The sequence below is a fragment of the Protopterus annectens genome, chromosome 3.part0, assembly GCF_019279795.1.
Source record: "Protopterus annectens isolate FY-2018-M chromosome 3.part0, PAN1.0, whole genome shotgun sequence".
Taxonomy (NCBI): Eukaryota; Metazoa; Chordata; order Ceratodontiformes; family Protopteridae; genus Protopterus; species Protopterus annectens.
This window is the reverse complement of record NC_056731.1, coordinates 1272343314-1272371003: the sequence shown is the minus strand read 5'-3', so window position 1 is coordinate 1272371003 and position 27690 is coordinate 1272343314. Positions and strand designations below refer to the sequence as shown.

At 43.2% G+C, this 27690-nt stretch overlaps 1 protein-coding gene across 1 annotated transcript in view; it reads right to left on the bottom strand.

The window, feature by feature from the left end:
- Nucleotides 1-3353: 3353 nt before the first annotated feature.
- LOC122797057 (protein SSXT-like) overlaps nt 3354-27690 on the bottom strand; it is a 1137981-nt gene continuing 1113644 nt past the window's right edge. Inside the window, exon 6 of the mRNA XM_044065833.1 lies at nt 3354-3559. Coding sequence (XP_043921768.1) covers nt 3354-3559 — 206 coding nt within the window. The remainder of the gene's footprint in view (nt 3560-27690) is intronic.

Below are 27690 nucleotides of genomic sequence, written 5' to 3'. Positions count from 1 at the left end.
ATCATGCCATCCCCAACATAACCAAGACACACTCTTCCAAAAAAAGGAAGCCAATCTGGTGGTCCCTAGCCATAGACAAACTTTACAACAAAAGGAAGAAACTGTTGCAGAAAAGAGGAAAATCCCAGGATGCAAAATACTCCCTTACCAGCCTCAGTAAGAAGCTGAGATCCCTCAAAATCGTCCAAAGCTAGTTACGAAAATAAAATTGCCAAAGATTCCAAATACTACCACAGGGCAGTCTATAGCTATGCCAAGAATCTAAATGTCAATGTTCAGATCTGCTCTGAGCTACAACAGAATGACATTAAATATACTGATCCCAAGGATACTGCCAATATCCTGGCATACCAATTCACTGCAAACTTCACCCCCTAAATGGCCCATCTCAATACCGAAAGATTGCCAAATTCCGGTAATAACGGTCACACAGGTAAAAAACGCACTCTCCAAAGCTAAGAGTACAGCATCCATGGGATCAGATGACATCCCGGGCTGTGTACTACATGAACTACAAAATGAACTGGCACCTCACCTGTCATGTTTAATCATAGCCTCACCTCAGGCTTCATGCCCACAGTGGTGCACAGCTACAGTTATCCCACTCCACAAGTGGGGATCCACCTTGGATCCTGGGAACTACCACCCCATCAGTCTGACGAGCCTGATCTGCAAGGCTATGGAATGTATTATCATGGAACTTATAAACAAAGACATTGGCAACCTTCAATCACTGGACCCCACCCAGTTTGGGTTCGTGAAGGGCCAATCTAGTCTCCTCAACCTGACTTCTTCGAATCAGTCTCCAGGGCTGTGGACAAGGGTAAGGTGGTACACACATACTATCTGGACCTCGCCAAGGCCTTTGACACCATCCCCCACTCTGGAATCATAGATAAACTTACTTAGCTGGGCATTAATCCCTACGTCACTCGATGGGTTGCCAACTGGCTTACTGACAAAACCCACACTGTAAAAGTAGCAGACTCCAAATCCAGCTCCAAACAACTGACAAGTCGAGTACCTCAGGGTTCAGTCCTGAGAACGCTCTTGTTTGGCATCTACTTCTCTGAAGTACAGGCCAACAACTAAGGGACTCTGGCTAATAAAGTTCACAGATGACTGCAAACTGGGAGCCATTATTGAATCCCCAAATGATGTGGATATTCTACAAAAGGGCCTTACAGAAACATATGCTTGGTGCCAGAGCCATGGGCTAAAGCTCAATGCCAAGAAATGTATAGTCATCCCCTTTGGGAAAAAACATGCACCTGTGAATTACCACATAGGTGGCAATACAATAAACACCGAAATTGTGATAATGGACTTAGGGACACAGATGGACAGTGGTCTCACCTTCAATAACCACATCGCCACAACAGTCAGGAAATCCTATGTGGCACACCTCATCACCAAGGGCTTTTCATCCAGAAAAAAGGAGGTCATTGTCCCACTGTACCCATCCCTCATTAGACCCACTATATAATACAACGTCCCATTTGGTATGTACCTCTCAAGACATCTGTAACAACTGTAAAGGTCACAGAAATACCTCACTAAAAGAATCACAGGCCGAAAGCAGATGCTCTATGCTGACTGTCTGAAAAAACTCCAGCTATACTCTGTCACATATCGTCTACTCAGAGGCGATCTCTGCTTAACATACAAGGCCATGTCAAACCCAGAGCTGTTGGACATGCTACACTTAAAGAAATCCCAATCCCTCAGAGACACATGCTCCAGAGATCTAAATCTTGTCATCACAATGAACAAAACATGCTGGAGGGATAGATTCCTGACCCAGAGACTCCCCAGACTCTGGAATAGACTGCACACATCAGCCGCCCTGCTAGACAGGGGTCCAGGGAAGTAAATACTGTGGGAAGAAATAGCCAGGGAATTGTTATGGCTAGGCTTGTATAGGCCCTAGGGCCAATAGCATAGTACCAACCTATGAACAATGTGGCACAGAATCATATCAGGGAGATGTGAAAGGGTCATCCTGTATAGGAATGACAGAGGAGAAGGGGGGTACATGCAAGCTCACTGTAAGGACAGACTACTCCACGGACTTCTGAAAGTACTTTTTTGGACAGGGGGTTGTGGACCCATGAAACTGGAATGCATAGTGTAGAGGGAGCCCAGAGTCATTCAAATGGGTGTCAGACAGGTGCATAAATAGTAAAGAGGAAGGTAGGAATGGAAGAAAGTCACAATGCTAAGTCACTTAAAAGGGCAAAGACAGGTTTATTACCTCCTACTGTCAAACAAATCTATTTTACTAGGTTCTACAATTCCCTACTGTGTAATACAATTAATTCACTAGGCCTCATGAATCAGTGCTGTCTTCCATTCACTGTACTAACCAAAGATCAGACACTTGGGGGTCTTTCTGTTATGAAAAAAAATGTCCCATACTTTATATTAAACTGCATTAATAAGACTTCATTTTACATGCATACCTGACAGCAGCTGAGCTAAGAAATTTGAAATATCTCAATGCTGAAAGGATAAATAAATTGTTTAGTGCCTAGAGCTGCTGCTGTACGAAAGCAGCTTACATGTGCAATAAAGGCATTTAATGGACCAGTAAATTAGTTAATTCCCTTACCTGTTAAATGAAATGGTATCAGACATTAATGTTGTTTAACCACATCATTAAATGCCATACATTCAGTAGTGCAATTAAGTTGAATTGCACTGATCAGAATCTGAAAGTTAAGAGCACACTAGCATTAGAGGGGCATTACAAAAAAAGACACCTCTACAACTAACACTCTCAATGTGTTGCAGCTTTCTTTAAGGGACTTAAATGTAGGCTGGATAACTTAACTAGACTCAATACCTTTCATCCAGGTACTGGAGGATCACTTGGGTCCTTCATCTGACAATTATTCTTCTTAAACCATGAACTAAAGTAGTCTAATGATAATTTACTTGCGCATTGTATTGGCCCTTTATGTTATGATGGTAAATTTAGGCAGAACATATAAATTCAACCATTAACTATTTATCATGATTTGCATGCTTCCCCTGGAACACTACAAAAAAATGGAACATAGCCCTAAGACGAAAAAGGAGGGCAAGCTTCCTTGAGGAGCTCCATCAAATGAGTACTACAACGACAAAATAGCGTCACATGAAGTTTTTAGAATCACAAGAAAGTCATATGACATTAAAAGAACATTTCGTTTACTGCTCTTCCAGTTTATTACTCATCACTATTTTTCGCATCTGTTAAGTTTTGATAATTAAATAACCAGCACTGTTTTCATCTGCTGAAATCCTAACAGCACTCGCAAATGTTACAGTGCGCTCCAGTGTGAAAGAACAGAACATTTTAAATGTCTCTTTCATACAAAATTAGGTTTGCATAAACCTGCAATTAATTTTGTACTTTGAAAATTGTAGCAATATAACCTTACTTGCTCATAGCCATAAGGCCTCTGCTGCTGTGGCTGTGGTGGTCCCGGCTGTGGAGGTCTATAACCACCATACTGCTGTCCTTGACCTTGAGGGTAGCTGGAATACTGTGGTCCAGGACCTGTCTGAGAGGGACCTGTCAAAAAACAATTAAATAAATGAGTCAGAAAAAAAAAAAAAAAAAACAGGTATGCTTGAGTCCCATTAAACACCAGGCAATATGCTGCCCACCTGTTCTACCATATTTACCATCCAACTTCCTTGTGCAGCAGTGACTTTATCCCTCTAGATCAATGAAGCTGGATTCCTGCTTAAGAAGTAAAACAGACTATGTATGACTATCTCTTCTTCCTAATATGCCTTTACTAGAAAATATTCCAGTTAAAAAAATTTGTTTAACTAGTCACAATTCTTTTCCCTTAAAATCAAAACCCTTCAACATGCCTTCTCACATTTTTTATCAAGAATGCATAAACCAGAAAGGTGTAGTTGTGTGAGTAGCACATCAGGCCTGTCATCAGCTGTTTAAGCACTTGTAAATTAATATTAATTACTTCAGAAATGCTGTCCATCACACTAAGGGATGACACACAGACAGCAGGCAAAAATAGTTTTCCAGAGGAACTAATTGCGTTACAAGCAGTTAGGCACTTTTCTCCCCATCTCACTTTTTGTTTAGTAGAGCGGCAAAGTGAAGCATCTAAAAGCAGACATCAAACACAATTTACTGACAATGCAGGATGCCAAGGGTTAGCAACACTATCCTTAGATTCTGAGAAGACTTGACATGGTATGTTGCAATTATCTGTTTAAGCTAATGGCGAACTTGACAGGTCAGTACTACGCTAGCTGTCCTTGTGAACTATTTTAAGTTTAGCCAATTTCCCTTCCAAATGTGAGAACCAAACCTTGTACTTTGTGTTTATGAGGTAAACACCATAATTCATTATACTAACTCCCCCATCCTTAAAATTAACCAGTAAGAAAAGGTTAGAATCAAACGCTGTACCTCATATATCTGTGAGCTAAATGCCTTTATCACACAATGAAAAAACAAGAACCAATAAAAGTGAAATAAAAAATACAAAAATAAATACAAGCAGTAAAATGTCATACTCCAAGAAGTTTAATACACCGCATATAAGTGTTTTTGTCCCAAAAGTAAGGAGTTCAGATACAAAAGTTTAAAAAGTGCAGTCTTATAAAGCTAAATAAAGATCCTAGCACATGTTAACAGTCTATCCAACAGAAAATAGTAACCAAGTCTCTAAACAAATTTAATATGTACAAATCTAAAAAAAAAAATGCATCACTTCACAATAAATATCTTAGTAGGTAAATAATAGCTAAAAATATACTTGTGTGTGCATATAAATAAATAAATAAATATATATATATATATATATATATATATATATATATATATAAAAACAAACAAACATGTTGTTCACAGACTATCCCATAGATCTCAACTGCAAAATACCATTAATTGACGTCTTATTCAATCTGGGAGGGTTGTTGCATTTAATTTTGCCAAACAATTCCCTAGTTTCAATCATTGCTCCCCAGTACCCACCTCTTATAGGTTTAGGAATTTTTTCCACCAAATACAAAACATTTTTTTAAATCATTGCAAAGTGTAGTATGTTTAAAGAATGCATTACTGGCATATTTTTATCACTTAATTATGCTCGAATTCTGGTTCTCAATCGTCTTTCAGTCTTACCAGCATAAATATTTTTTGTGAGTTATGTATATTCTGCCACATCCCACCATCCTCCTCCTTATTTTTTGTTGTGTTGTTTATGACATGAAGATTACTTTCTTTGTAAATGATGTCCTGCTGACTTTGACACACCTGCAAGAGGACTTGTGGGGGCTGATGGAGATCTTTGGAAGGAAGTCTGGTTACACAATGAATAAAGGTAATAAGTACAGTTGTGTACACTTACCATAAATGTAGATGTTAGAATGTATTCACTGTTGCAGTCATTACATTTGGGTCTGATTGCAGGTAGCCCTCACTCAGCCTGATTAACAAAGTCTTGGGTCCTACGTGGGATTGCTGTCCCTTCTATGACGTCAGGTCGTCAGGGGTATAAAACATGCAGCCGATGCCATTACATCAGTTTTTCTTGCCCCAGATGTCAGGTGCCCCCCTAATGGGAAGCAATTAAATATAAAGGTACAATGATATACCTCCAACAAAGCAAATACACCAAAAAGCTTTTAAGCATAGTAAAGTAGAGGTATAGCCAAAAGAAGTTAGGGGTCTGGATGGAGGGTAACCAGGACTGCAACAGTGAATACACTCCAACATCTACATTTATGGTAAGTGTACACAACTGTACTATGTTCTTTGTGTTTCACTGTTGCAGTCACTACATTTGGGTAGATTCCCAAAGCTATGGTTGGGAGGAGGAATTTAGATAGCATTAGGACCAGCTATAAGGCCCTGCAAGAATGCAGTGGAAAAGCCAGCTCTGGATTTAGAGAAAATTGGCAAATGATAATGCTTGGTGAAAGTATGTACAGAACTCTAGGTAGCAGCTTCTAGGATGTCCCTGGTAGGGAAACCTCTGAGAAAGGCTGTAGAGGTAGAGGCAGCCCTTGGTGGAGTGAGGTCTGATCCCCTGGGGGGATAGGTTTTCCATGGTGCTTATAGCAGAAATTAATGCAATGGCCTACCTATTTAGAAACAGTTTGCTTTGAAATAGCCTTCCCCTCTGCCCCTGCTGCAAATGCCACCAGTTGTTCAGATTTCCTTTGAGGTTTAGTCCTGTCCAAGTAGAAACTAAGTTGTATGTGCACATCTAAGGAATGCAGTATCCGTTCCCCTTTGTTCTGTGGATTGGGAAAGAAGGTTGGCAAATGAATGGACTGATTAAGAGCCACACTGGATACCACCTTGGGCATAAAGGATGGATTGGTTCCGAGGAACACCCTGTCCGCATGAAAGATGATGAAAGGCTCCACTACCATAAGGGCCTGTAATTCAGATACCCTTCTAGCTGAAGTGATTGCTAAAAGGAAAACTGTTTTCCAAGAAAGAAATTTTAAGTCTGCAGTAGCAGCTGGCTCGAAAGGAGGTAGAATGAGTTTCTCCAAAACAAAGTTAAGGTCCCAGGCTGGGGTTAAAGCTTTCCTGGGTGGTCTCAAATTTTTGGCCCCTCTGAGGAACTGCTTAAGCAGTGGATGACAGAAGAGGGGATGTTCTGTGTTATAATGAGCTGAAATGGCTGAGGCATGGATTTTAATGGAGGAAAAAGACAGGCCCCTTGTGAAGCATCTCAGTTAAGTATTGTAAGATCTGAAGTAAATTGGGCGCTGTTGTGCTCATCCCTTGAGACTGGTTCCAGGCACAGAATCTTTTCCATTTTTCAGCATAAGATTTTCTAGTACTAGGCCTCCTTGCTTCTAAAATGATATCCATCACAGGTTTACTGAGGGAGGGGGTAAAGGAGATACTAGGTAGTTAGCCAGGCTGCAAGGTTCAGCAATAGAAGCTGAGGGTGCAGAATCTGGTTCTCCTGCTGAGACAACAGGGAAGGAGTTTGAGGCAGGTGCCATGGTGATAACCGTGACACTGCGCAGGAGGGGGTACCAATGTTGGCGTGGCCAGTCTAGAGCAATCAAAATCATCCTTGGTTTATCCTGCTTGATTTTTAGTAGTACTTTGGAGAGCAGAGGCAGAGGGGGGAAGGAATAGACTGATAGGTTTTTCCAGCTGAAGGACACAGCATCCACTTTTCAGGCTTGTTTGTGGGGAGTCCTTGTGCAATATTTGTCCAATTAATAGTTCTGGGGAGAGGCAAACAGGTCTATATCTGGGCTCCCCCATTTGCTTGTCAACATGTTGAAAATCCTTGGTTCCAGTTTCCACTCGTGTGGGTCCATGAGGTTTCTGCTTAGTCCATCTGCCAGTGTATTTACTTTTCCTGGCAGGAATTGAGCTTGTAGGTGCACTTGGTAGCTCAAGGCAGTGTTCCACAATGTCATGGCTAGTCTGCAGAGGGGGTAAGAATGTGTACCCCCCTGCTTGTTTATGTACCACATAACAGTGGTGTTGTCCATCTTTACCATTACTTGTCCTGGAAGAATGTGGTCCTTGAAGGCTGTCAGAGCATTCTGTACAGCTATTGATTGATATGCAGGTGCATTTGACTTTGGTTCTATTTGACCTGAATGCACTGCCCTGCCAGGTGAGCCCCTCCATGCATAGTCTGATGTGTCTGTTCTTAGGGTTTGGGCGGCAGGGGGTGGTGTGAAAGGTAGTCCCTTGTTTTGGTGGCAAGAGTCTGCCCACCAAAGAAACTCTAAGCGTAGGCAAGGTATGATAGGAATCATTGCTTCTAGATCCTGAGAAAGTTGACACCATAGGCTTTTTAGATACCACTGTAGATTCCTCATATGCAGTCTTGCATATGGAATTAGAAGAATGCAGGAGGCCATGAACCCAAAGGCTTGCAGTATTTGTCTTGCAGATAGCAGGGTTTTTGTGGCCACTTGAAGTAGGTTGTCAAATGAATTTGTTTCTCTGGCGTGAGGCAAGCCATCTGGGAAGTTGTATTCAAGTTTGCTCCCAGGAATATAATTTGTTGACAGGGTACCAGGTGTGATTTCTTTTCGTTTATGGTGTACCCCAGACTAGTTAGAACCCTTTCTACAAAGGCCAGAGGATTCAAAACTATGTCCTGGCTCGCTGCCTGAATTAGACAATCGTCCAGGTATGGGTATATTTGAATATTTCTTTGCCTGCAAAATGGAAATAACTGGAGCAAGGCACTTTGTGAATACACTAGGCGCAGTAGATAAGCCAAAGGGCAGTGCAGAGCACTGATAGTGTATGTAGCCTGCTTTGAAGCGTAGGTATCTTCTGCAAGATTCCCTGACTGGGATGTGCAGGTATGCTTCTTTTAAATCTAGTGTTGCCAACCAGGCATCTTTGCCTAGCATAGGAAGCAACTGGTGAAGAGTCAGCATCTTGAATTTTGGAATTTCCAAAAAGGTGTTTAGAGTAGACAGGTCCAGGATAGGACGCCATGAATGGTCTTCTCTGGGTACCACAAAAAGTCTCAAGTAGAACCTTGTCCCTTTTCCTCTTCTGGTACCAAATGAATAGCCCCCATGCTTAAGAGAGAAAGTACTTGCTTTTTGGGCCTCTGCCCACTGATTTGGGGGTAGATCCGGCCACCCGCTTGGTGTTGGCAACGTGTGGAAGTGAAATCTGTATCCCTGGGACACTATTTAAAACCCATTTGTCCTGGGTAATGAGTTCCCAGTTTTTTGCATGAAGAGCAATCTTCCACCCCTAAAGGGGCAGTCAGTTGATAAGTGCTTGGAAATTTTAAAAGGAAGTCAGTGAGACAGTTTTCCATAGGGGGAGTCTTATTACTCCCAGATTTGGAAATGGAGGCCCCCCCACTGCTTAGTCGTGTCCCCTGGGACTGAAACCTGGGGTTTCTGCTGTGTCTGGGTTTGGCTTGAGAAGACCTGGAAGGGGATGGAAAGGACCAATTCTTACAGGGCCAGTGCCTACTAAATCTAGGACGCTGAACTTGTAAGAAATCTTTAACAGTCTGTATAGATTTAACTTTATCTTCCATTTTTTTAAGAACTTCCTCAGCCTTGTTACCAAACAGGCGGTCCTGATCTAAGGGAGCATCCCACAATGTAGCTTTAACATGATCAGGCAAAGATTGCTCCTTAAGCCAAGTATGCCTTCTGAGCACAGACTCAGTAAAAGCAGCCCTGCAAGAGGCCTCTAATGAAATCAAAACCACATTGCAAAGTATGTTTTCTAACATGTTCAGCAGAATGCATTAAAGCCAGTAATTCTTTATTTTCTACACAGTCAGGAATCAACATTATTTTCTGTTTAAGCAATCCAATAACATGTTGCTGATACTTTAACATATGAAACTGGCAGTTTAAAGCCCTAATGGCCAAGGTTGCAGAAGTGTAAACCTTCTTATCCCAGCTATCCAGTGCCCTGGAGTCTCTATCAGAACGGGTAGGATTTTTAGCAGTAGAAGCCTTAATGCCCTTGGGCCCCTGTGAAATACTCTCCGGATCCGCAACAGGATTTTTAAAAAGGAACTTGTGTGACTCAGGGACCCTGTAATGTCTGTCAGGTTTTCTGGAAGCAGGGAGCAAGGAATCAGGGGGCAAACTAGATTCCGAAAAAGTATCAACAATGTCTAGTACAGGAGGAATAGCTAAAGGCCTATGCTGAGGAAGAAGTAAGAAATCCCTAAGCCTCTTTTTTGAATCAGAAAAATCCTGGCTTTCCCAGTGGAAATGCTCCCTTAGAGTATGTAAGGTTTCACCAAAAGAAAAATCCTCTGGAGGGGAAGCAGAGGGAATAGAGTCCTCTGCATCAGAATCCTCATAAGTAGATAAGTGCAAATCCAGATAATCAGACAAATCAGAAAAAAACAGAATCCTTGTCAGAAGATTCATAAACAACTTCAGTCCTAGGTCTCTCAGAAGGGGGGGGGGGGGATTGGCTACCCCTGATTAGAGTCAAGTTATTAGATCTTCAGCCATTCTTATCATTTGTTTTTTAGGCATAGAGGCCTGAGCATGTGGCCTGGCTGTCGGTTTTTTAGGCATGGTTCGAGATTTAGGCTTAAGTGAAGAAGGAGGCGTCTGTTTAATATACAAGTCCGTAGGCCTGAATACACCCTCAGAAGCCGGTGCCTGCACAGCGGCTCCGGACCCATCCAAGGTAGAGTCATCCGCGGGCTCCATAGTTGAAGCATCTTGCGGTATACCGGACTGCGAATGGGTCTCAGTAGAGGCCTGCGAATAAGAAGTAGTGGGTATCAGGGGCTGCGAAAGCACCTCACTGAGTATAGCCGAACTGGCGACTGGCTTAGGAGAAGCGTCATCGGCAATTCTGGACCTCGGTGGCCTGTCTCGGTCTTTATCTTTGCGTTTTTTTTCGGAATACCGGTAGTCGGATGGCTAACAGATGTCATTGCTGGATAAATAAACCGAGAACCGAAATATTTATAGGCGAAAATATACCAACGACGGATAGTGCGCTGATTAAATAAAGCACAAAACCGACAGCAAGGTACGTCGTGGTCAGGGTCTAGGCAAGGAATACAGTACGAATGAAAATCTTTATGAGGTATTTGCTTTCCACAAGTAATGCAATTATTAGCTTTTACTGACATCGGTAAGGAGCAAGAAAAAGTTTCCCCAATGGGGTACTTAGCTTTAGTTGAAGACTTTGATTCTGAAACTCGAAAACGGAAATTTCAGGAGTTGGCCGACCGGCACTTGCGAACTGCTTCTGCTTCGGGCACCGCACGGCAAGAAAGACTGATGTAAAATGGCATCGGCTGCATATTTTATACCCCCTGACGTCATGGAAGAAGGAACAGTAACGGACGCAGGACCCTAGACTTTGTTAATCAGGCCGACTGAGGGCTACCTGCAAGCAGATAACCCAAATGTAATGATTGCAACAGTAAAACATGAAGAACATCAGAAAATCAGCTACACCTGGTAGACAGGTGAGATGGCAATTTTAAGGGCATATGTAATCAGCAAGAGGTGAAGTACCTGGCAATTTGGTTAAGGGACACAGTTGGGAACCGCCTGTTAAGGTCTTATGAGAGAACATTACAGGAAAGTGATGGGGGGTGCTAAGCAAGCGGAGGGATGTGCCTTTGGATCTAGATAAGAGTTTCCAAGTACTGCAGTTATCTGCACTGCCACAGTTTTTATAACTGGACAAGTGTTGTGGGGACTTCCATCAGCAACACAGTTTTAAAAAAAATGGCAATATTCATATGGGATATGAAAGGCCTAATGTGGCTTGAAGATATGTGATGATGCTGATGGAGAAGGGGGGTGATGTTAGAAAGTACAGTTGGTAAGTAAACTTACCATAACAGTACATGTATGAATGATAATTGCTGCAGTAGCCTTAGCTATATGGGTTATATCCTGCCAAAGATACAACAGCCAGCCACCTTCCAAACCTTCAAGGCACCTTGAGCTGTGCTCACTAAAAGATGAGTTTGGGCATCAAACCCTTCAGAACATTCCTGTCAACAGAGAAAGTGAGGCTGAGCCCTGAAAGGACGATGCCAGGAGAACAAAAATAAATGATCACACCCTGGCATAAACAACGCATCTAAAAACAAGGAGTAGGATGGAAGGAGGGGACAGCTACTTCAGCTGTGATCATTTGAACATTTACTGTTATGGTAAGTTTACTTACACAACTGTACTATGTTCAACATATTGATCACTGCGGCAGTAGCCTTAGCTATATGGAAAGATTACCTTAGCTTATTACATTTAGGAGTCGTCGTCGTCCCTGGAGAATGGTTCTTACAAAGCCTGATCTAGACTTCAAGAAATCAAGCTTATAGTGCTTTGCAAAACTATATGCAGATGAATAAAGTAGCAGCTTCTAGAATACGTCTAGAATATATCACTTTCCAAAAAGCCATAGACGAAGCAAAGGCCCTTGTATAGTAGGGCCTTGACCATGCCTGGAATAGATTTGTTGTGATAAGTATAAATGAAAGTTATATACTCACCATAATGACAGATCTGTGCTATCGCTGTTTCCATCCTTCCTCAATGTATGGGTCTTCAGATCGGAGTTGGATCTTACTCTGGCCGCGTTCAAGCTTTTTGTCTTCTGCTCAGGCTCCCCCCACACCCATATTTCCCTGTATTGACCCAGTTACCTCAGACTGAGTTTGTCTACAACAAGAAAACAGGTCAAAACACAGTGTCTAAGAAACAAATAAGAAAATAACTGAAAAAGACTTGGACTTCATTAAGGATCCTCTAAGAGAAAAGGCTAAGTCAGTCAGAGCAGTTCAGAGATTAGAAAGCCAAATACCATACTATACACGGAAAGGGGAAGGAGGGTGGGAAGTTGAGGAAAGACAGAAACAGACAATACGAATCTACTGTTATGACTATATAACTTTCATGTCTAATGTTGTCTTCGTCTGTTCAACATATGGGAAGCAGTCCTCAACTACTGTAAAACTGGGGTGTTCTTATGGGGTCCAGATGGACAGATGATAAAATCAGCAAGCAAGGGAGAGTAGTACTGCTGGAACTGAATTCATCCTCAAGTTTTGGTGAGTACTTTCATGAGGTGAATCCTGTTTTTACAAAATCTCACTCCGATATATAAAAAAAGAAGCTATGTCTTACCATAATGGTCCATCTGTGTTATTGTACTTCGTTCATTCATTACAGATGGATTATCTGTTCCGTACTCGGAACAGAGCCGGCCAAATATCAAGCTTGCGTCAGCCAAAAACTCTCGAGCCAAGGTCCTACCCAGAATGCTCTGCTCCCTGTTACCTCAGATAGAGCTTGCAAGCTGACAGATAAAAGTAGAGGCTACCTCTGTTCATGAGAGGCCTACAATAAAGGAGTATATGAGATCAAACAAAAACCTTCGGATGGGGGATGGAGGGTGGGAAGTAATGAATGAACGAAGATCAACAACACAGATGGAACATTATGGCAAGAGAGAACTTCTTTATCTGATGCTGTTAATCTTCGTTCATTCATTAATGATGGGACAGAGTCCCCATCAACGTGTATCCCTGTGTGGCCCTCATGGAAGGACATTCCTGAGCACCATGGATTCAAAGGAAGCTTTACCTCTGGAGGCCAAGTCCAATTTGTAATGAAGAATAAAGGTATGAGGTTTGGCCCAAGTCGCAGCTGTACAAATATCATTGAGAAAAGCCTTAGCATGGAAAGCTGCTGAAGTTGCCATAGACAACGTGGAATGTGCTTTCGCTCTGTGAGGCAAGGAGACCTTGTTTTTGTTGTAGAAAAAGGTAATACAATTTCTCAACCATGAAGCCAATGTAACTTTTGAGACAGGGTGACCTCGGTCTTAGTCCAGAAAAAGCCAGGAATAGTTGGGTCTGATTTACGGGTAGATTTTGTTCTGTCCAGATACAATTGTATTTGCCTATGAACATCCAAGGAGTGCAGGCAATACTCTCCCTTGTTAGAGTGGTTAGGAAAGAATACTGGAAGGTCAATAGATTGGTTGATAGACCGGCTCTGACACCACTTTTGGTAAAAAGGTAGAATTAGTTCTCAGTGATACCTTATCCTTATGGAAGATAAGATAGGGAGGTTTGATGCATAAGGCTTGAAGTTCTGACAAGCGTCTGGCCAATGTGATTGCAATCAGAAACAAAGTTTTCCGAGAGAGATATTTTACATCACATGAAGACGCAGGTTCAAAGGGGGGCGCTGTTAGAGCTCGCAGAACCAAGGCCAAATCCCAAGGTTGTACTGGTTCTCTAAAGGGTGGTTTTAAGTGGATAACCCCCTTCAAGAAAGTTTTACAGAGTCTATATGAAATAAGCGAAGCGTCCTAAAAACCAATGTGGAAATTTAAGATGCCAGCTAAATGCACACGAATAGTAGACGCAGACACATCCAAGTGGAAAGGATCTTATAAGTAATCCAAAACCACTGAAACTGGTGCTGACAAGGGGTCTACTTGTTTATTCGCTGACCATAAAGAAAACCTTTTCCATTTATTAAGATAGATTAGTCTGGTGGACGATTTATGAGATGCAACAAGAATATTGAGCACAGGGGACAACAGGTTTTCATGCCTGGCAATCACTGGAAGTGGGGAAACCAAGCTGTTACTTTCAGGGTTGTTAGACAGGGGTGAGTCAGATCCTGCAGATGGGAGATCAACGTTGGGGATGGACTGAGGATCCATGGTTGATCTAGCAGCTGAGGCCAGAGGAAGGGAAAACAGACTTGTCAAGGCCAATATGGAGCAATGAGGATCAATTTGCTCTTCAACTGTCGTGCTTTCTTCAGAAATTGGGAGAAGAGGAGGATAAGCATAAAGTAGACCAGAGGGCCAAGCGTGGACTAGAGCGTCTCTTGGTCACTGTCCCCGAGGGGGGATTAGGGCAAAATAGTTGCTGCACTTGTAGCTGGTTGGGGAACCAAATAGGTCACAGCAAGGCTGGCCCCAGTGGTTGAAGTTTCTTGCCGCTATCATAGGATTGAGGGACCACTCGTGAGGTTGCAGAATGCACCTGCACAATTTGTCTGCCATCATGTTGGAGCTCCCAGGAATGTGCATGGCAATTAGAAAGCAGTTGGAAGCTATCTCCCATTGCCATATTCTCAAGGCCTCTCGGCATAATGGGTAAGATCTGGTGCCCCCTTGTTTGTTGATGTACCAGACCACTGACATGTTGTCTGATTGGATCGCAAAAGTCCCTGATGGAAGGATGGAATGAAATGCTTGCAACGCTAGTAGCACCGCCCTCATTTCCAGGACATTGATATGCAAAAGGGCCTCGGTCTCCGACCAGGTGCCTTGGACCAAGTTTCCCTGACATAGCCCCCCTCCCCATCAGGAAGGCATCCGTGGTCACCGTGGCTATCGGTTGATGGGGGTTGAAGGGGCGAGACCATTGCTGGGGATTTTGAGACATCCAACAGAGTAAAATCTTGCTTGCATAATTACTCTTATCTGAAAAGACAAAGGATGTTGTAGAGGGTACCACTGAGTGAGAAGCAGCCACTGAAGTAGCCTCATGTGGAATCTGGCTGGAGGAACAATGGTGATCGAGGCTGTCATTGACCCCCAAGAGTTGGGAGTATAGATTGAGCAGGAAATTTGTGATCACAGAGCAGCGATTGAACCTGTTGCCTTATTCTTTGAAGCTTGTGGTCCGAAAGAGATGCTGTGCAACTTCTCGTGTCCAACAGTACCCCTATAAATTCCAAACACTGACCTGGGGTCATGTTGGATTTCTCCCAGTTTACAGTGATTCCCAGGCTTTGAGCTGTTAGGAGTGTGTAGTGCAGGGCTTCTTCCAGTAGACACTTGGTGGGGGTGGTGAGGAGCCAGGCGTCTAGATATGGAAACACCTGGAATCCTTGAAGTCGCAAGTGAGCAATAACCACTGCCATGCATTTGGTGAACACACTGGGGGCTGTACAGAGAACAAAGAGCAGAGCTCAAAATTGGTAGTGACTGGCTCCTATGTGGAAGCGGAGGTATCTTCTTGAGCATTTGTCCATTTTTATGGGGCAATACGCATCTTGAAGATCTATAAAGCACATCCAATTGTCTTCTTCCAGAAGAGGAAGGACAGACTGAACCATGACCATCTGGAATTTCTCAGTTTTTACAAATTTGTTCAGTGTGCTGAGATACAGAATTGATCTCCAGTCCCCAGCCTTCTTTGGCACTAAAAAGAACCTGGAGTAAAAACCGGGTCCGATCTGGTCTGGGGGGGGTAGGTCTGGATGACTTTTTTTGCAGCAGCTTTTGGATTTTGTGTGCTGCTGCTTTCCTTTGACTGGGTGGAATGTTGGGTAATACTCTGGATGAAATTGGGCAAAGATGGAAGGGGATGCGATAGCCTCTGGATATTAACCATTGTAGCCAACAGTCGGCGGTTATATTTTGCCAGACAGGTACAAGGAAAAACGACCCCTAACCACTTCCAGAGGTGAGCAGTCGGGAAACACCTCCAGGTGCGTTGATAGGGTTGGCCAGAGAAGGAATCTCAGAAACCCCAGTTTCACGGACCCTCCTCTGCCCTGAAAGGGGAGTCTTTCATTGGAGTTTCCCCCCAATGCCTCTAGGGGAGAACTCGACACATGCGTCCCAGAAAGAGCCCTGTGATTTCCTGTACCACATCTTCCCGCTCCTCTGATTTCTGGAGTAGAATTACTGAGGAGTGGAGTGTCTGACACCAATGGCAGACAGGGTCTTGCCATCTCATTTGCACCTTGCCAGCGTATCTTTCACTTTAGGGCCAAACAAGGAAGCAGCCTCGATATGGGCGTTCATGAAGGAAGCCTTAAAGGAGTCTGCAAAGTTGCAAAGGCGCATCCAGGCAGGTCGTCTGGTGACTATACCTGCACCTGCTGCTCTAGCAGCGCCTTCCGTTGCGTGAGAAATAAGATGCATGGAAGAGTTGGAAATGGACTCTAGGGTGGCTGAGAAGCTACGTTGTCACGGACCTAGTCAGAAACAGCTCATGCCAAGGTTTCAGAGAGCTGGTTGATGAGATCCCTCTGTAGCCTGGTAAAGTGTGCCAAATAGTTCAAAGACCTTACGGCAAAGGTCAATGAAGCAAATACACTCTTCTCTAGTCTATCACCCGGGACTCCTTGTTGGGCAGATGGACAGTTTGGCTCTCTTCTGCCAAGTCCTTCTTAGTTGCAGCCGCCACCACCATAGCATCTACTGGAAGACCTCGTAACCAATGTGGGTGCTCAGCTGGGGGCGATATTTTATCCGGTCTCCTTGGTATCGCCTCTAGGGTGTCAGGAGCCTTCCATGCACGCTGGACATGCTCACTGGCCGGGGGGGTGACCCAGGAGGGTAGGGGGCAGGGCACGAAAAGCCTGCAGGAATACGTATTCCTCAGAGGAACGATTAGAGGAGTTCCAGTCACCCCTCTGTCTAAGGATCTCTAGGATGTCACCAAAGGACACCTCATCAGTGGGTGACCATGGGGACCCTTGCCGGTCATCAAAATCCACATCTTCAGTAGAGTCCTCAGTAGAGGACATGTGCTGCCTCTTGCAAGACGTGTTGCAGGGTACTTCCTCAGTGGGAGGTTCTGGAGAAGACTGCAAAGAGGGGATCTCTTGAGGAGAAAAGTACAGTTTTGTACCTACCATAAATGTAGATGTTCGAAGATCCACATTGCTGCAGTCCTTACACTTGGGTAGTCCGCTGTCCTCGGTCGGCCCGAATATCAAAGTATAAGGCTGACGTCGGTCAAGGCGCATTTGACTGACATCAGGACGTCAGGGTACAAATGCGCATGACCGACGTCATATCCTCAGTCTTTTCTTGCCCCAGATGTCAGAAGACCCTAAAAAGAAAGGTCAAAACCAAAAGACAGCAAACAACCAACCAACCACCCTAGCACTAAAAATATGTACAATATATACAATATACACCATATTGACAACCCAACCCACATAACCGCCTCTAACTACAGAGGGAAGGAGGGAGGGTAAATTGGACTGCAGCAATGTGGATCTTGAACATCTACATTTATGGTAGGTACAAAACTGTACTATGTTCTTCATCTCACATTGCTGCAGTCCTTACACTTGGGTAGAATCCCAAAGCAGAGGTAAGGGAGGATGGCAAAACTATAAGGAAGCAGGAGCTGCCAAAATGCCCTGCAAAATAGCAGTGGCAAAACCAGCCCTAGATTTAGAATAAAGTGGAAGGTGATAATGCCTAGAGAAAGTATGCACTGAACTCCAAGTAGCTGCCTCCAAAATATCTTTAGTTGCCACCCCCCTCAAAAAAGCTGTTGAAGTGGCAGTAGCCCTAGTGGAATGAGGCCTAATCCCAGCTGGAATCTCCTTGCCATGATGGGAATAACAGAAAGCAATGCAAAACCCAATCCACTTAGAAATAGTTTGTATTGACACAGGCTTGCCCTGAGTACTCAAAGCAAAAGAAACAAATAACTGCTGAGACTGCCTGAACCCTTTAGTTCTGTCCAAATAATATCGCAACTGCCTGTGTACATCTAAAGTGTGCAAAATCTTTTCCCCTTTATTTTGGGGATTTGCATAAAAAGTAGGCAAATGAATAGTTTGGTTTAAAGCCACACTAGAAACCACTTTAGGCATAAAGGAAGGATTAGTACGTAAAGATACCCTATCCTTATGGAAAATTAAGAAAGGCTCAACCGCCATAAGGGCCTGCAACTCAGAAACCCTTCTTGCAGAGGTAATGGCCAACAAAACGCAGTCTTCCATGATAAATATTTCAACTCGGTAGTAGCTGCAGGCTCAAAAGGTTGTAGAGTGAGTTTCTCCAACACAAAATTGAGATCCCAAGCAGGAGTAGGAGCTCTAGGTTGGGGCTCTTATATTCTTTGCCCCTCTAAGAAATTGCTTAACCAAAGCATGAGAAAACAATGCTCGGTGACAATCATAGTGAGCGAAATTGCTGCAGCATGAACCTTAATAGAAGAGAAGGACAAACCTTTGTCCAGTAACTCAGTAAGATATTGAAGAGCCACACTTAAATTAGGCTCAGAAACATCAAAATCCTTTGCTGCACTCCAAAATAAAAATCTCTTCCATTTATCTGCGTACACTTTCCTTGTACTAGGCCTTCTAGCTTCCAAAATAACATTCAAAACTTGCTGTGGAAGGTGAGACCCACTATGGTTCAAAACAGAATATGCCAGGCTGTTAGGTGAAGAGAGTGAAGCTTGACATTGAGCAAATGACTGTCCTCCTGAAACAACAGGTGTGGAATCGAAGGCAAAGGCCATGGAGGCTCCCGTACCAGGCTTCTCAGTAATGGGTACCAATGCTGTCGAGGCCAATCTGGAGCTATCAAAATCATCCTTGGTTTGTCCTGTCTGGCCTTGAGTAGTACCTTTGGGAGGAGAGGCGTACACATGAAGATTGCTCCAATTGAAAGAAAGAGCATCCACTTTCCAAGCTGTGGGATGAAACCTTTTCGTGCAAAACTTTGGCAGCTGGTGGTTTAGTGGAGAAGCGAACAGATCTATGTCAGGAGTTCCCCATGACACTGTCAATTTCTGAAATACATGAGGATCCAATTTCCACTCGTGGGGATCCATGATTTGTCTGCTTAACACATCTGCTAAGGAGTTCTGTGCTCCCGGCAGAAACCTTGCCTGAAGATTTAGTTGTAAACTGAGAGCAGTCTCCCACAAAATCATTGCTTGCCTGCATAGAGGATAAGAATGTGTTCCCCCTTGCTTGTTGATGTACCACATGACAGTTGTGTTGTCTGTTAGAATCAACACCTGCCCTGGAAGAAGTAAATCCTTGAAAGCTATTAATGCAAACTGGACTGCTAACATCTCCTTCAAGTTGATATGTAGATGTTGGAGTCTGGCAGGCCACTTGTCTTGTATCCACTTTCCATTCAGATGAGCTCCCCAAGCTTTATCTGAGGCATCTGTCGTTAGAATCTGACTCGCCTCTGGCCGGGTCACAGAGAGTCCCTTGTTTAGGTGACATTCCTGAGCCCACCACAACAATTCCTTTTGAATGCAAGGTATTATTTGAATGACAGTGTCCAGATCCTGGCAGTGCTGTGTCCATACATTTTGAGATACCATTGTAACTTCCTCATATGCAGTTTGGCATTGGGAAGCACCAGAATACAAGATGCCATGAACCCCAAGGCTTGAAGGACTGTCCTTGCAGTCAGCCTGGACTGATGAGACAATTGATGAAAGTAAAGGGAAAGATTCTTTTGTTTGTCCGGGGTCAAAAGGCCATCTGGGATGCTGTATTCAGTCTTACACCCAGAAAGCACATGTCCTGAGAGGGTACTAGACTGGACTTTATTTCGTTCACAGAATACCCCAGGCATCTTAGCACTGCTATCACATATTCCAAATGATGAAGAAGCTCATCCCTTCCTTGAGCCAGAATCAGGCAATCGTCCAAATAAGGATAGATCTGTATTCCTTTTAGCCTGAGGAAAGCTATCACTGGAGCCAGAACTTTCGTGAACACTCTGGGCAGTAGATAAGCCAAAGGGCAATGCAGAGAACTGATAATGAGAAGTCCCAGCCCGAAACGCAGATACTTCCTGCAACTCAGTCTGATAGGAACATGAAGGTAAGCCTCCTTGAGATCCAAAGTTACCATCCAATGATCTTTGCCCAGCAGAGGTAAAAGCTGTTGTAACGTCAACATTTTGAACTTGGGAATGTCCAGATAAGTGTTGAGGGTAGATAAATCCAAAATTGGTCTCCACGTGTTCCCTTTCTTTGGTACTAGGAACAGGCGAGAATAAAATCCTAGGCCCACTTCTAGCATAGGGACCGGCTGTATGGCCCCTATTTGAAGCAACAGAGAAATTTGTTTGTGAGCCTCTATTCTTTGCTGAGGAGGAACGTCTGGCATGCCTTTGAAAGGAGGCAAGGTATGGAAATAAAACCTGTAACCATGGTGTATGATGTCCAATACCCATCTGTCTTGGGTAATTAAACTCCAATTTTCCTTGAAAAGTGCCAACCTTCCTCCCAAAGGTGCTGCTAGACGAGCAGGCTCTGGCAGCTGAAAAGGTAGGTCATTGGGTCTGTTTACGAAAGGACTGACCCCTGCCCTCACCGAAGACTGTGCAGGTGAACTCCCTGTTCTAGGCCTGTAAGAGCCCTGAGCTCTGCCCCTACCACGTCTAGACCTACCCCTAGACTGGGAATCATAAGAAGGATACGTCCACCCCTTGGTAGGCCAATTTCTACTAAACTTGGAGGCTGAACCTGCAAAAAATCTTTAACAGTCTGCATAGACTTAGCCTTGTCTTCCATTTTCTTTAAGACTGACTCAACAGGAGTACCAAACAACACATCAGATTGTAAAGGAGCATCTAAAATCCTTGTCTTAACATGGTCAGATAAATTCTGATCCCTCAGCCAGGCGTGCCTGCGAAGAACTGACCCAGTGGCAGCCACCCTAGACGAGGCCTGTACAGCATCAAAACCACATTGCAAAGAATGCTTACCCACCTGTTCAGAAACATGTACTAAATCTTGTAACTCTTTACACTCAATACCTTCCGCCAGAGCATCTACCTTAGACTTCAATTGTGAAAGGAGATAGTTTTGGTATTTCAACATGTGAAACTGGCAATTCAAAGCCCTCATAGCTAGGGTGGAAGAAGTATAGACTTTCTTTCCCCATCTATCCAAAGCCCTGGCCTCTTTATCTGGAGGAACCGGATTTTTAACAACAGAAGCCTTAACACCTTTAGGCCCCTGACTAACAGTTTCTGGGTCTGCCCTAGGACTCTTAAAAGATACTTATGAGCTTCAGGCACCCTGTAATACCTATCCGGTTTAACAGGAGCAGGAGGCAAAGAATCAGGATTAAGAGAAGCTTCTGCAAAAACATCTTCCATCACATCCAGAACAGGAGGTATAGCCAAAGGCCTATGCTGGGGTAAAAACAAAAATTCCCTAAGCCTTTTCCTGGAATCAGAGAAGTCCTGACCTTCCCACTTAAAATGCTCCCTCATGGAATGAAGGGTCTCTGAAAAAGAAAAATCCTCAGGAGGAGAAGCAGAAGGAATAGAATCATCCACATCAGAATCAGAATAAGGAGAATACTCCTGCAAGTCTTCAGCCGAAGACTCTGAAACATCCGAAGCCTGCTCAAAACTCCCAAGCTCAGGTTCCACCCTAGGTCTCTTATCAGGAGGGGGCATAGAACCTCTAATCAAAGTAATCAAATCTTCTGCCATTTTAAGCATATGCTTCTTGGGCACAGTCCCTGAAGAACTAGGGATGACACCAACTGAAGCTAAACCTGGCCTGTCCCTGGGAGAAGCCTTGGAAACAGAAGGAGAGGGCCTAACCACCCTAGGAAGGGAGGGGAGTACAGTAACCTGAGAAGCCCCTTCAGCCTGGCCTGCCTCCTGAGAGGCCACATCTTGCAACAACAAAGTCTCTCCCTGGGACTCCAAAGAAACCTCTGGCAGAACCACCTGCTCCACCGAGACCTCTAAAGAACCGGCGTCCGGTACGGACGGTTCTTCTAGCCTAGGCTTAGCTGCTTTGTCCTTGCGCTTCTTCGAAGAAGCGGGCGTCGGAGCATCCGACGGCATTTTATAATTGCACCTCTTCCCGAAGACTAACCTGGCACAATCTAACCTTCTCTTTATAGTGCGCTTGTTAAATCTAGCACAAGAGCGACACCCAACAACGTCGTGCTCAGGCCCTAAACAAGGAATACACAAGGTATGATAATCTCTATGCGGTATCTGTTTCCCACAAGAAATACAGTTATTCACTTTTTCTGACATCCGGTAAACCACTGAGGCAAGAAAAAACTAAAATATTCCCCAACGGGGTACTTAGCCAACTTTGACTCGGTCTGAAACTCCGAATTCGAAAAATTTCAGAACGCCGAACGGCACTTGCAACGCTGCTTCTGCATCGGACCATGCAGCAAAAAAGACTGAGGATATGACGTCGGACATGCGCATTTGTACCCTGACGTCCTGATGTCAGTCAAATGCGCCTTGACCGACGTCAGCCTTATACTTTGATATTCGGGCCGACCGAGGACAGCGGACTACCCAAGTGTAAGGACTGCAGCAATGTGAGATGAAGAACATCCTGAGACCCTTGTGCCCAGTGTCTGGCAGTTGTGGCTTGTAACAGTTGTGGCACAGAGGGGGGAGAGGACTCCAACATGTGGGGTTTGCCAGCAGAGGCAAGCGCCCTCTCCATGGCCTGGAAGGCCAGCCCGCCTAAGGAGAGATGGCAGCCCGGAACAAAGCACGACAACCTCGGAACCGGGGTCACACCCCGCCCCGATGAGTCCAACCCCAGACCTGGAGTCTCAAGAGGACCGTGAACCGAGAGAGAGAGAGGATCCCTGGAGGGTGCCACAGAAAGAATCGGCATGGAATGCCCTCCCCCATGGCACAGCCAAGGGCCTGAGAAGAGCTCAATGCCCAGTGCACTGAGGGCCACAAGGACAACTCCGGTTCCAAAGTGAGATCCACTACTAGAGTCAGAGGAAGGGAAGCTGATGTCGGAGTAATAGGCTTCTAAACTTGGGTAGAAGTCGAAGGCGGAGTGTACGTTGTAGTTTAAGGAGATACACATTCACCTGAAGGAGGGAGCATGGACTTTGATGGGTCAGAGACCTCTGGCCACAAGCAACTGGTCAACAAGCTGCAACACATCTTGCTCACAGAGCCACTTGACTGACCTCATGGAGAAGGCTGATGGCGATTCTGGCCTTTCTACAAAAGGACTACATTGACTACTAGCAAATTGATCCAAGGAAGGAGAATACTTGGTCCTTGCTAATTCAAGATGTGCAGAGCCCGGAACTGAGGACTTCTGCACTGAAGAAAACTGTGTGGAAGTAGTCTGTGCTGAGAACATCAGCGCCATAGTAGTTGAAGGTGTCTGCACTGTAAAGGCAAAAGTCTGCCCCGATAGGTACGGTGCCATCGAGGAAAGTGTCTGCACCGGAAATAAGGAAGGTGCCGAGAAGGAATGCACCGAAGAACATGCCGGTGCCAAAAATGTCTGCACCATGGAATACAGAAAAGTCATACTCTGAGCCAAAGGGGACTGTACCTGCATGCAGGGCCGGTAAGGGCTGCGATGGAACTGTCGGAGCTGTAGATGTCTGCACCGGAAACTCCGTTGCCGGTGTCGATAAGGAAGACATGGCTGGAGCCAGAATCATTTGGGGTGGTACCAAGCCTGGAGCCGACAGGGTCACAGGTAGCAGCACCGAAGTAGTAATCAATTTCACCTTATGAGTAGACTCCCTATGATTTCCAGAGGGAGAAGAAGGGAGCGACCTCAACGATGAAGAGGAAGATCACCTCTTACAGGGTTTAACAGGAGGGGGTGAGCCCTTCGACCCAGAAATAGCTTCAGAGAAAGGAGATTTAAGAAGACCTTTCAATATTAATTTATTCTTCCTCTCGTTAAGCGTCCTGGTTGAAAAATTTGTACAAATCCCACACGGGGAATCCACAGTAAGGTGGGAGACATTCAGACAGTAGACACAAGTCATGGCCATCGGAAAGCGGCAACTTATGGCCACAATCCTTACACTGCTTGAAACCAATGCTACTTTTACCCGACAATGTGGAGGAGAACTGTACCAAAAGGAAGAGGAAAAGCTACCCAAAAGGGTAAGAAGAGAAAAGGAAGGATTACAACGATGGTAATGAAGAATTAAGGTAAGAAAAAAGGTAATAAAGGGAAAAGACCAAAGGGAGAGAGTCTAAAGTATACGATAGGGTAGGAAAATATTAATAAAACTATCTGAAAATATTTAGAGTAAAAACAATATATAAAACTTTAAAAAAATTAGACACTTAGCTGAGAGAGTGGCTTGACACGGCTGTACAGCAATGGCTCAAATGAGATCTGATGTAACAGGGAGCAGAGCATTCTGGGTAGGAACTTGGCTCGAGAGTTTTTGGCTGACAAAAGCTTGATATTTGGCCAGCTCGGTTTCGAGAATGGAACAGATAACCCATCTGCAATGAATGAACGAATATTAACATCAGATCTATATTTATATAGCTGATACAGACAGAAGTAGGTTAAAAAATAAAAGACAGCTGGGTGCTCAAGTCCCAGGATAAAAAAACTACTTGGACTGTAAAAAATTACCGTGCAGAGTCCTCAGTACATAGAAACATTCTTACAATGGGGTAGGCAAGCTCAGGGAGAGGATGCCCCCACTGTTGTAGAAGGTGGTAGTAGTCCACAAAAAACACAAAAATTGACATGCCAAAAAAGAGCCATAAAGATGATAAAGTGGACCATAGAGGATAAGAAAAAAATGATGCATTGTTACTATTATGCAAGAAGTCCAGAATTTCCAGAAAGAAGACATTCAAAAAAACTGAGAAAAATTAGAGAAAAGAAAAATACTTGGAGAGACTATCAAAAGCTTCAAATTCAAATTTTTCATTAATACAACAGATTCATGAAAAACATAATAAAGACCAAGAAACTTTGGGCTATTTAGAAAAAGTGTCTAAGGAGTGCAAAAATATTAACAACAAAACTCAGAGATTTTTGGAAGGTACAAAAAAGAAATATGGACATGGGAAAGCGAGAGATTTGATATTGTGTAATATTTATGCAAAGGAGAAAAATTAATTAATACAAAAAACAGGCTCCAAAGATTTTTGAAGAGAAATACAGGCAAAGGCACCCAATGATGGAAAATATCACAATACAAAAAATAAGACCACAAAGGGGGGACACAGAAGATTAGTAAAGCAGAAGTTAAGCAAATAGAAGCTGACGTTATGGAATACCTGTAAAGTGAAGGACTTCATGTGGAAAGTTAACACAGGTTATTGTCGCATTAACCAAAGTAAGGAGAAACCGGTGGAGTGGGAGATATCGGAGGAAATATAGACATGGGAAAGAAAAAGTTTTAATATGGTGCAATATTTATGCAAAAGAGAAAGCAAAACTAATCAATACAAAAAAGCAGCACCAAAGACATTTGAAGAGAAATACAGTAAACTCTCAGTTAACCGGCACCCATGGGGATTGGTAGATGCCAGATAACTATAGTTTCTATAAGAACAACTCAAGCACCAAAATGCAGATATATCCAGAAAAACAACAGCAGCCAGTATATCCAAACGATTTATTACCAATGGAATCTCTAGCGCCTCGGCTTCAGAAAGCCTTCAAGGAGTATCTCACAATGAAAAAACAGTTAACATTTATACACACCTTCATTTTCTCATTACACAATTAAAACTAGATAATCAAATGCTAAAATTCAATTATACAATTAAACAATTAAACACCACTTTTCCAGCAGCATTCAGTATTCAGCCCCTTAGGAATCAGGGTCTGATGTTTAAGAATAAAAATCAATTCTTTCTTCAAAAGTTCATGTCTAATCTTTTCCTCACTAGCTTCTTTTCTTATAATTTGTTCTAAAATAGATGCTCTAAAACTATCACATTCAGAATTATGATATTCAATGAAATGTTGTGCTAATGGACTTTCTATTTTTAATGTCTCTCAAATGCTCCATAATACTGATTTTAAACATCCTTTTTGTTTGACCCACATAATATTTTTTACATCCACATCTAATAATATAAATCACTTGTTCAGTAGTACAGGTAAAATGCCCTTTTGGTTTAAAACTAATTCCATTTATGTAAGGGAAGACATTCTCCACATAAGTACAAACCTTACATTTTCCACACTCTTTAGTACCTATACTTTGAACAGATTTAACTAAATTCTGTGTTGGTAATTCAAACTTTGTATGTACAACTATATCTCTAATATTTCTTCCTCTCTTATAACTAAATTTTAGCATTTTATTAGTCATATCTTTTAACTCTACAAAATTCTGTAAAAACTTCCAGAAATATAAAATACATCTTTTTATATCTTCACTGCATGTGTTATATACAGATACCATATAGATGTCATTATTACTATTTTTAACTGTCTCCATCTTTTTATTTGCCTCACATTTATGTTTTATATATCTCTGAGGATACCTATTATACATTTTACTTAATATTTATTTTTACTCATATTAACCAACTGTTTATCATACTTCCTATTTTTAAACATTTCACATGTTTTATCTACCTCTTCAAGAAATTCTTCCTCTATATTACATATTCGAGAAATTCTCAATAACTCACTGTAGGGTATTGCTTCTATAACATGTCTAGGATGACAACTAGTACCCATCAAAAATTGATTAATACTATCAAATTTTCTATGTATCCCAGTGACTACATGTTCACCTAATATTCCTTTTAAATTCACATCTAAAAAAGAAACAATATTGCCACTTTGTATCCCATCAAATTTTAAATTAAATCTGTTTTTTTGCATGTCTTGAATAAACTATAGTTTCTAGTTGCTTGAGCGTTACTATTAAAAATAGGCCTGACTAATACTGTACCCTATACTATTTGTTTGGTTTGACTTGTTCTCAGGTTGGCGAGAGACAATTTATTCCCATCTTCCTTTTTAAAACTCTAAAAAGTACAGTTTTGTACCTACCATAAATGTAGATGTTCGAGCGTTCACACTGCTGCAGTCATCACACTTGGGTTATCCTGCCGTCAGGTGGTCCAGCAGTCGGCCAGAGTTCCAAAGTCTTGGTCCGGTGTCGGTTGCTGTTGCTTCTTCCCTGATGTCAGTGCGCCAGGGGTATACAAGATGCATCCGACGCCATGTTCTTCAGTTTTTCTTGCCCCAGATGTCAGGTGCCCCCAATAAGTAGGCAATATATATATATAAAATAAAAATTCCTCCAGTTACAAACAAATACACCACAAAGGTTGTATAGGATAGAAAGGCATAGATATAACTCCAGCTAGTTCAGAGGGGATGGAGGGAAGGTAACCTGAACTGCAGCAGTGTGAACACTCGAACATCTACATTTATGGTAGGTATAAAACTGTACTATGTTCATCATGTTACACTGCTGCAGTCATCACACTTGGGTTGAATCCCAAAGCTAAGGATGGGTGGTGGAACTAAACAGGGTTTGGTGAGGCTAGTAGACCCTGCAGAACTGCAATGGCAAAGCCAGCTCTGGTTTTAGAGTACAGAGGTAAGTGATAGTGCTTGGTGAAGGTGTGCACTGAACTCCAAGTTGCAGCCTCCAAAATATCCTTGGTTGGTACCCCTCTGAGGAAGGCTGTTGATGTTGCTGTAGCCCTGGTGGAATGGGGCCTGATGT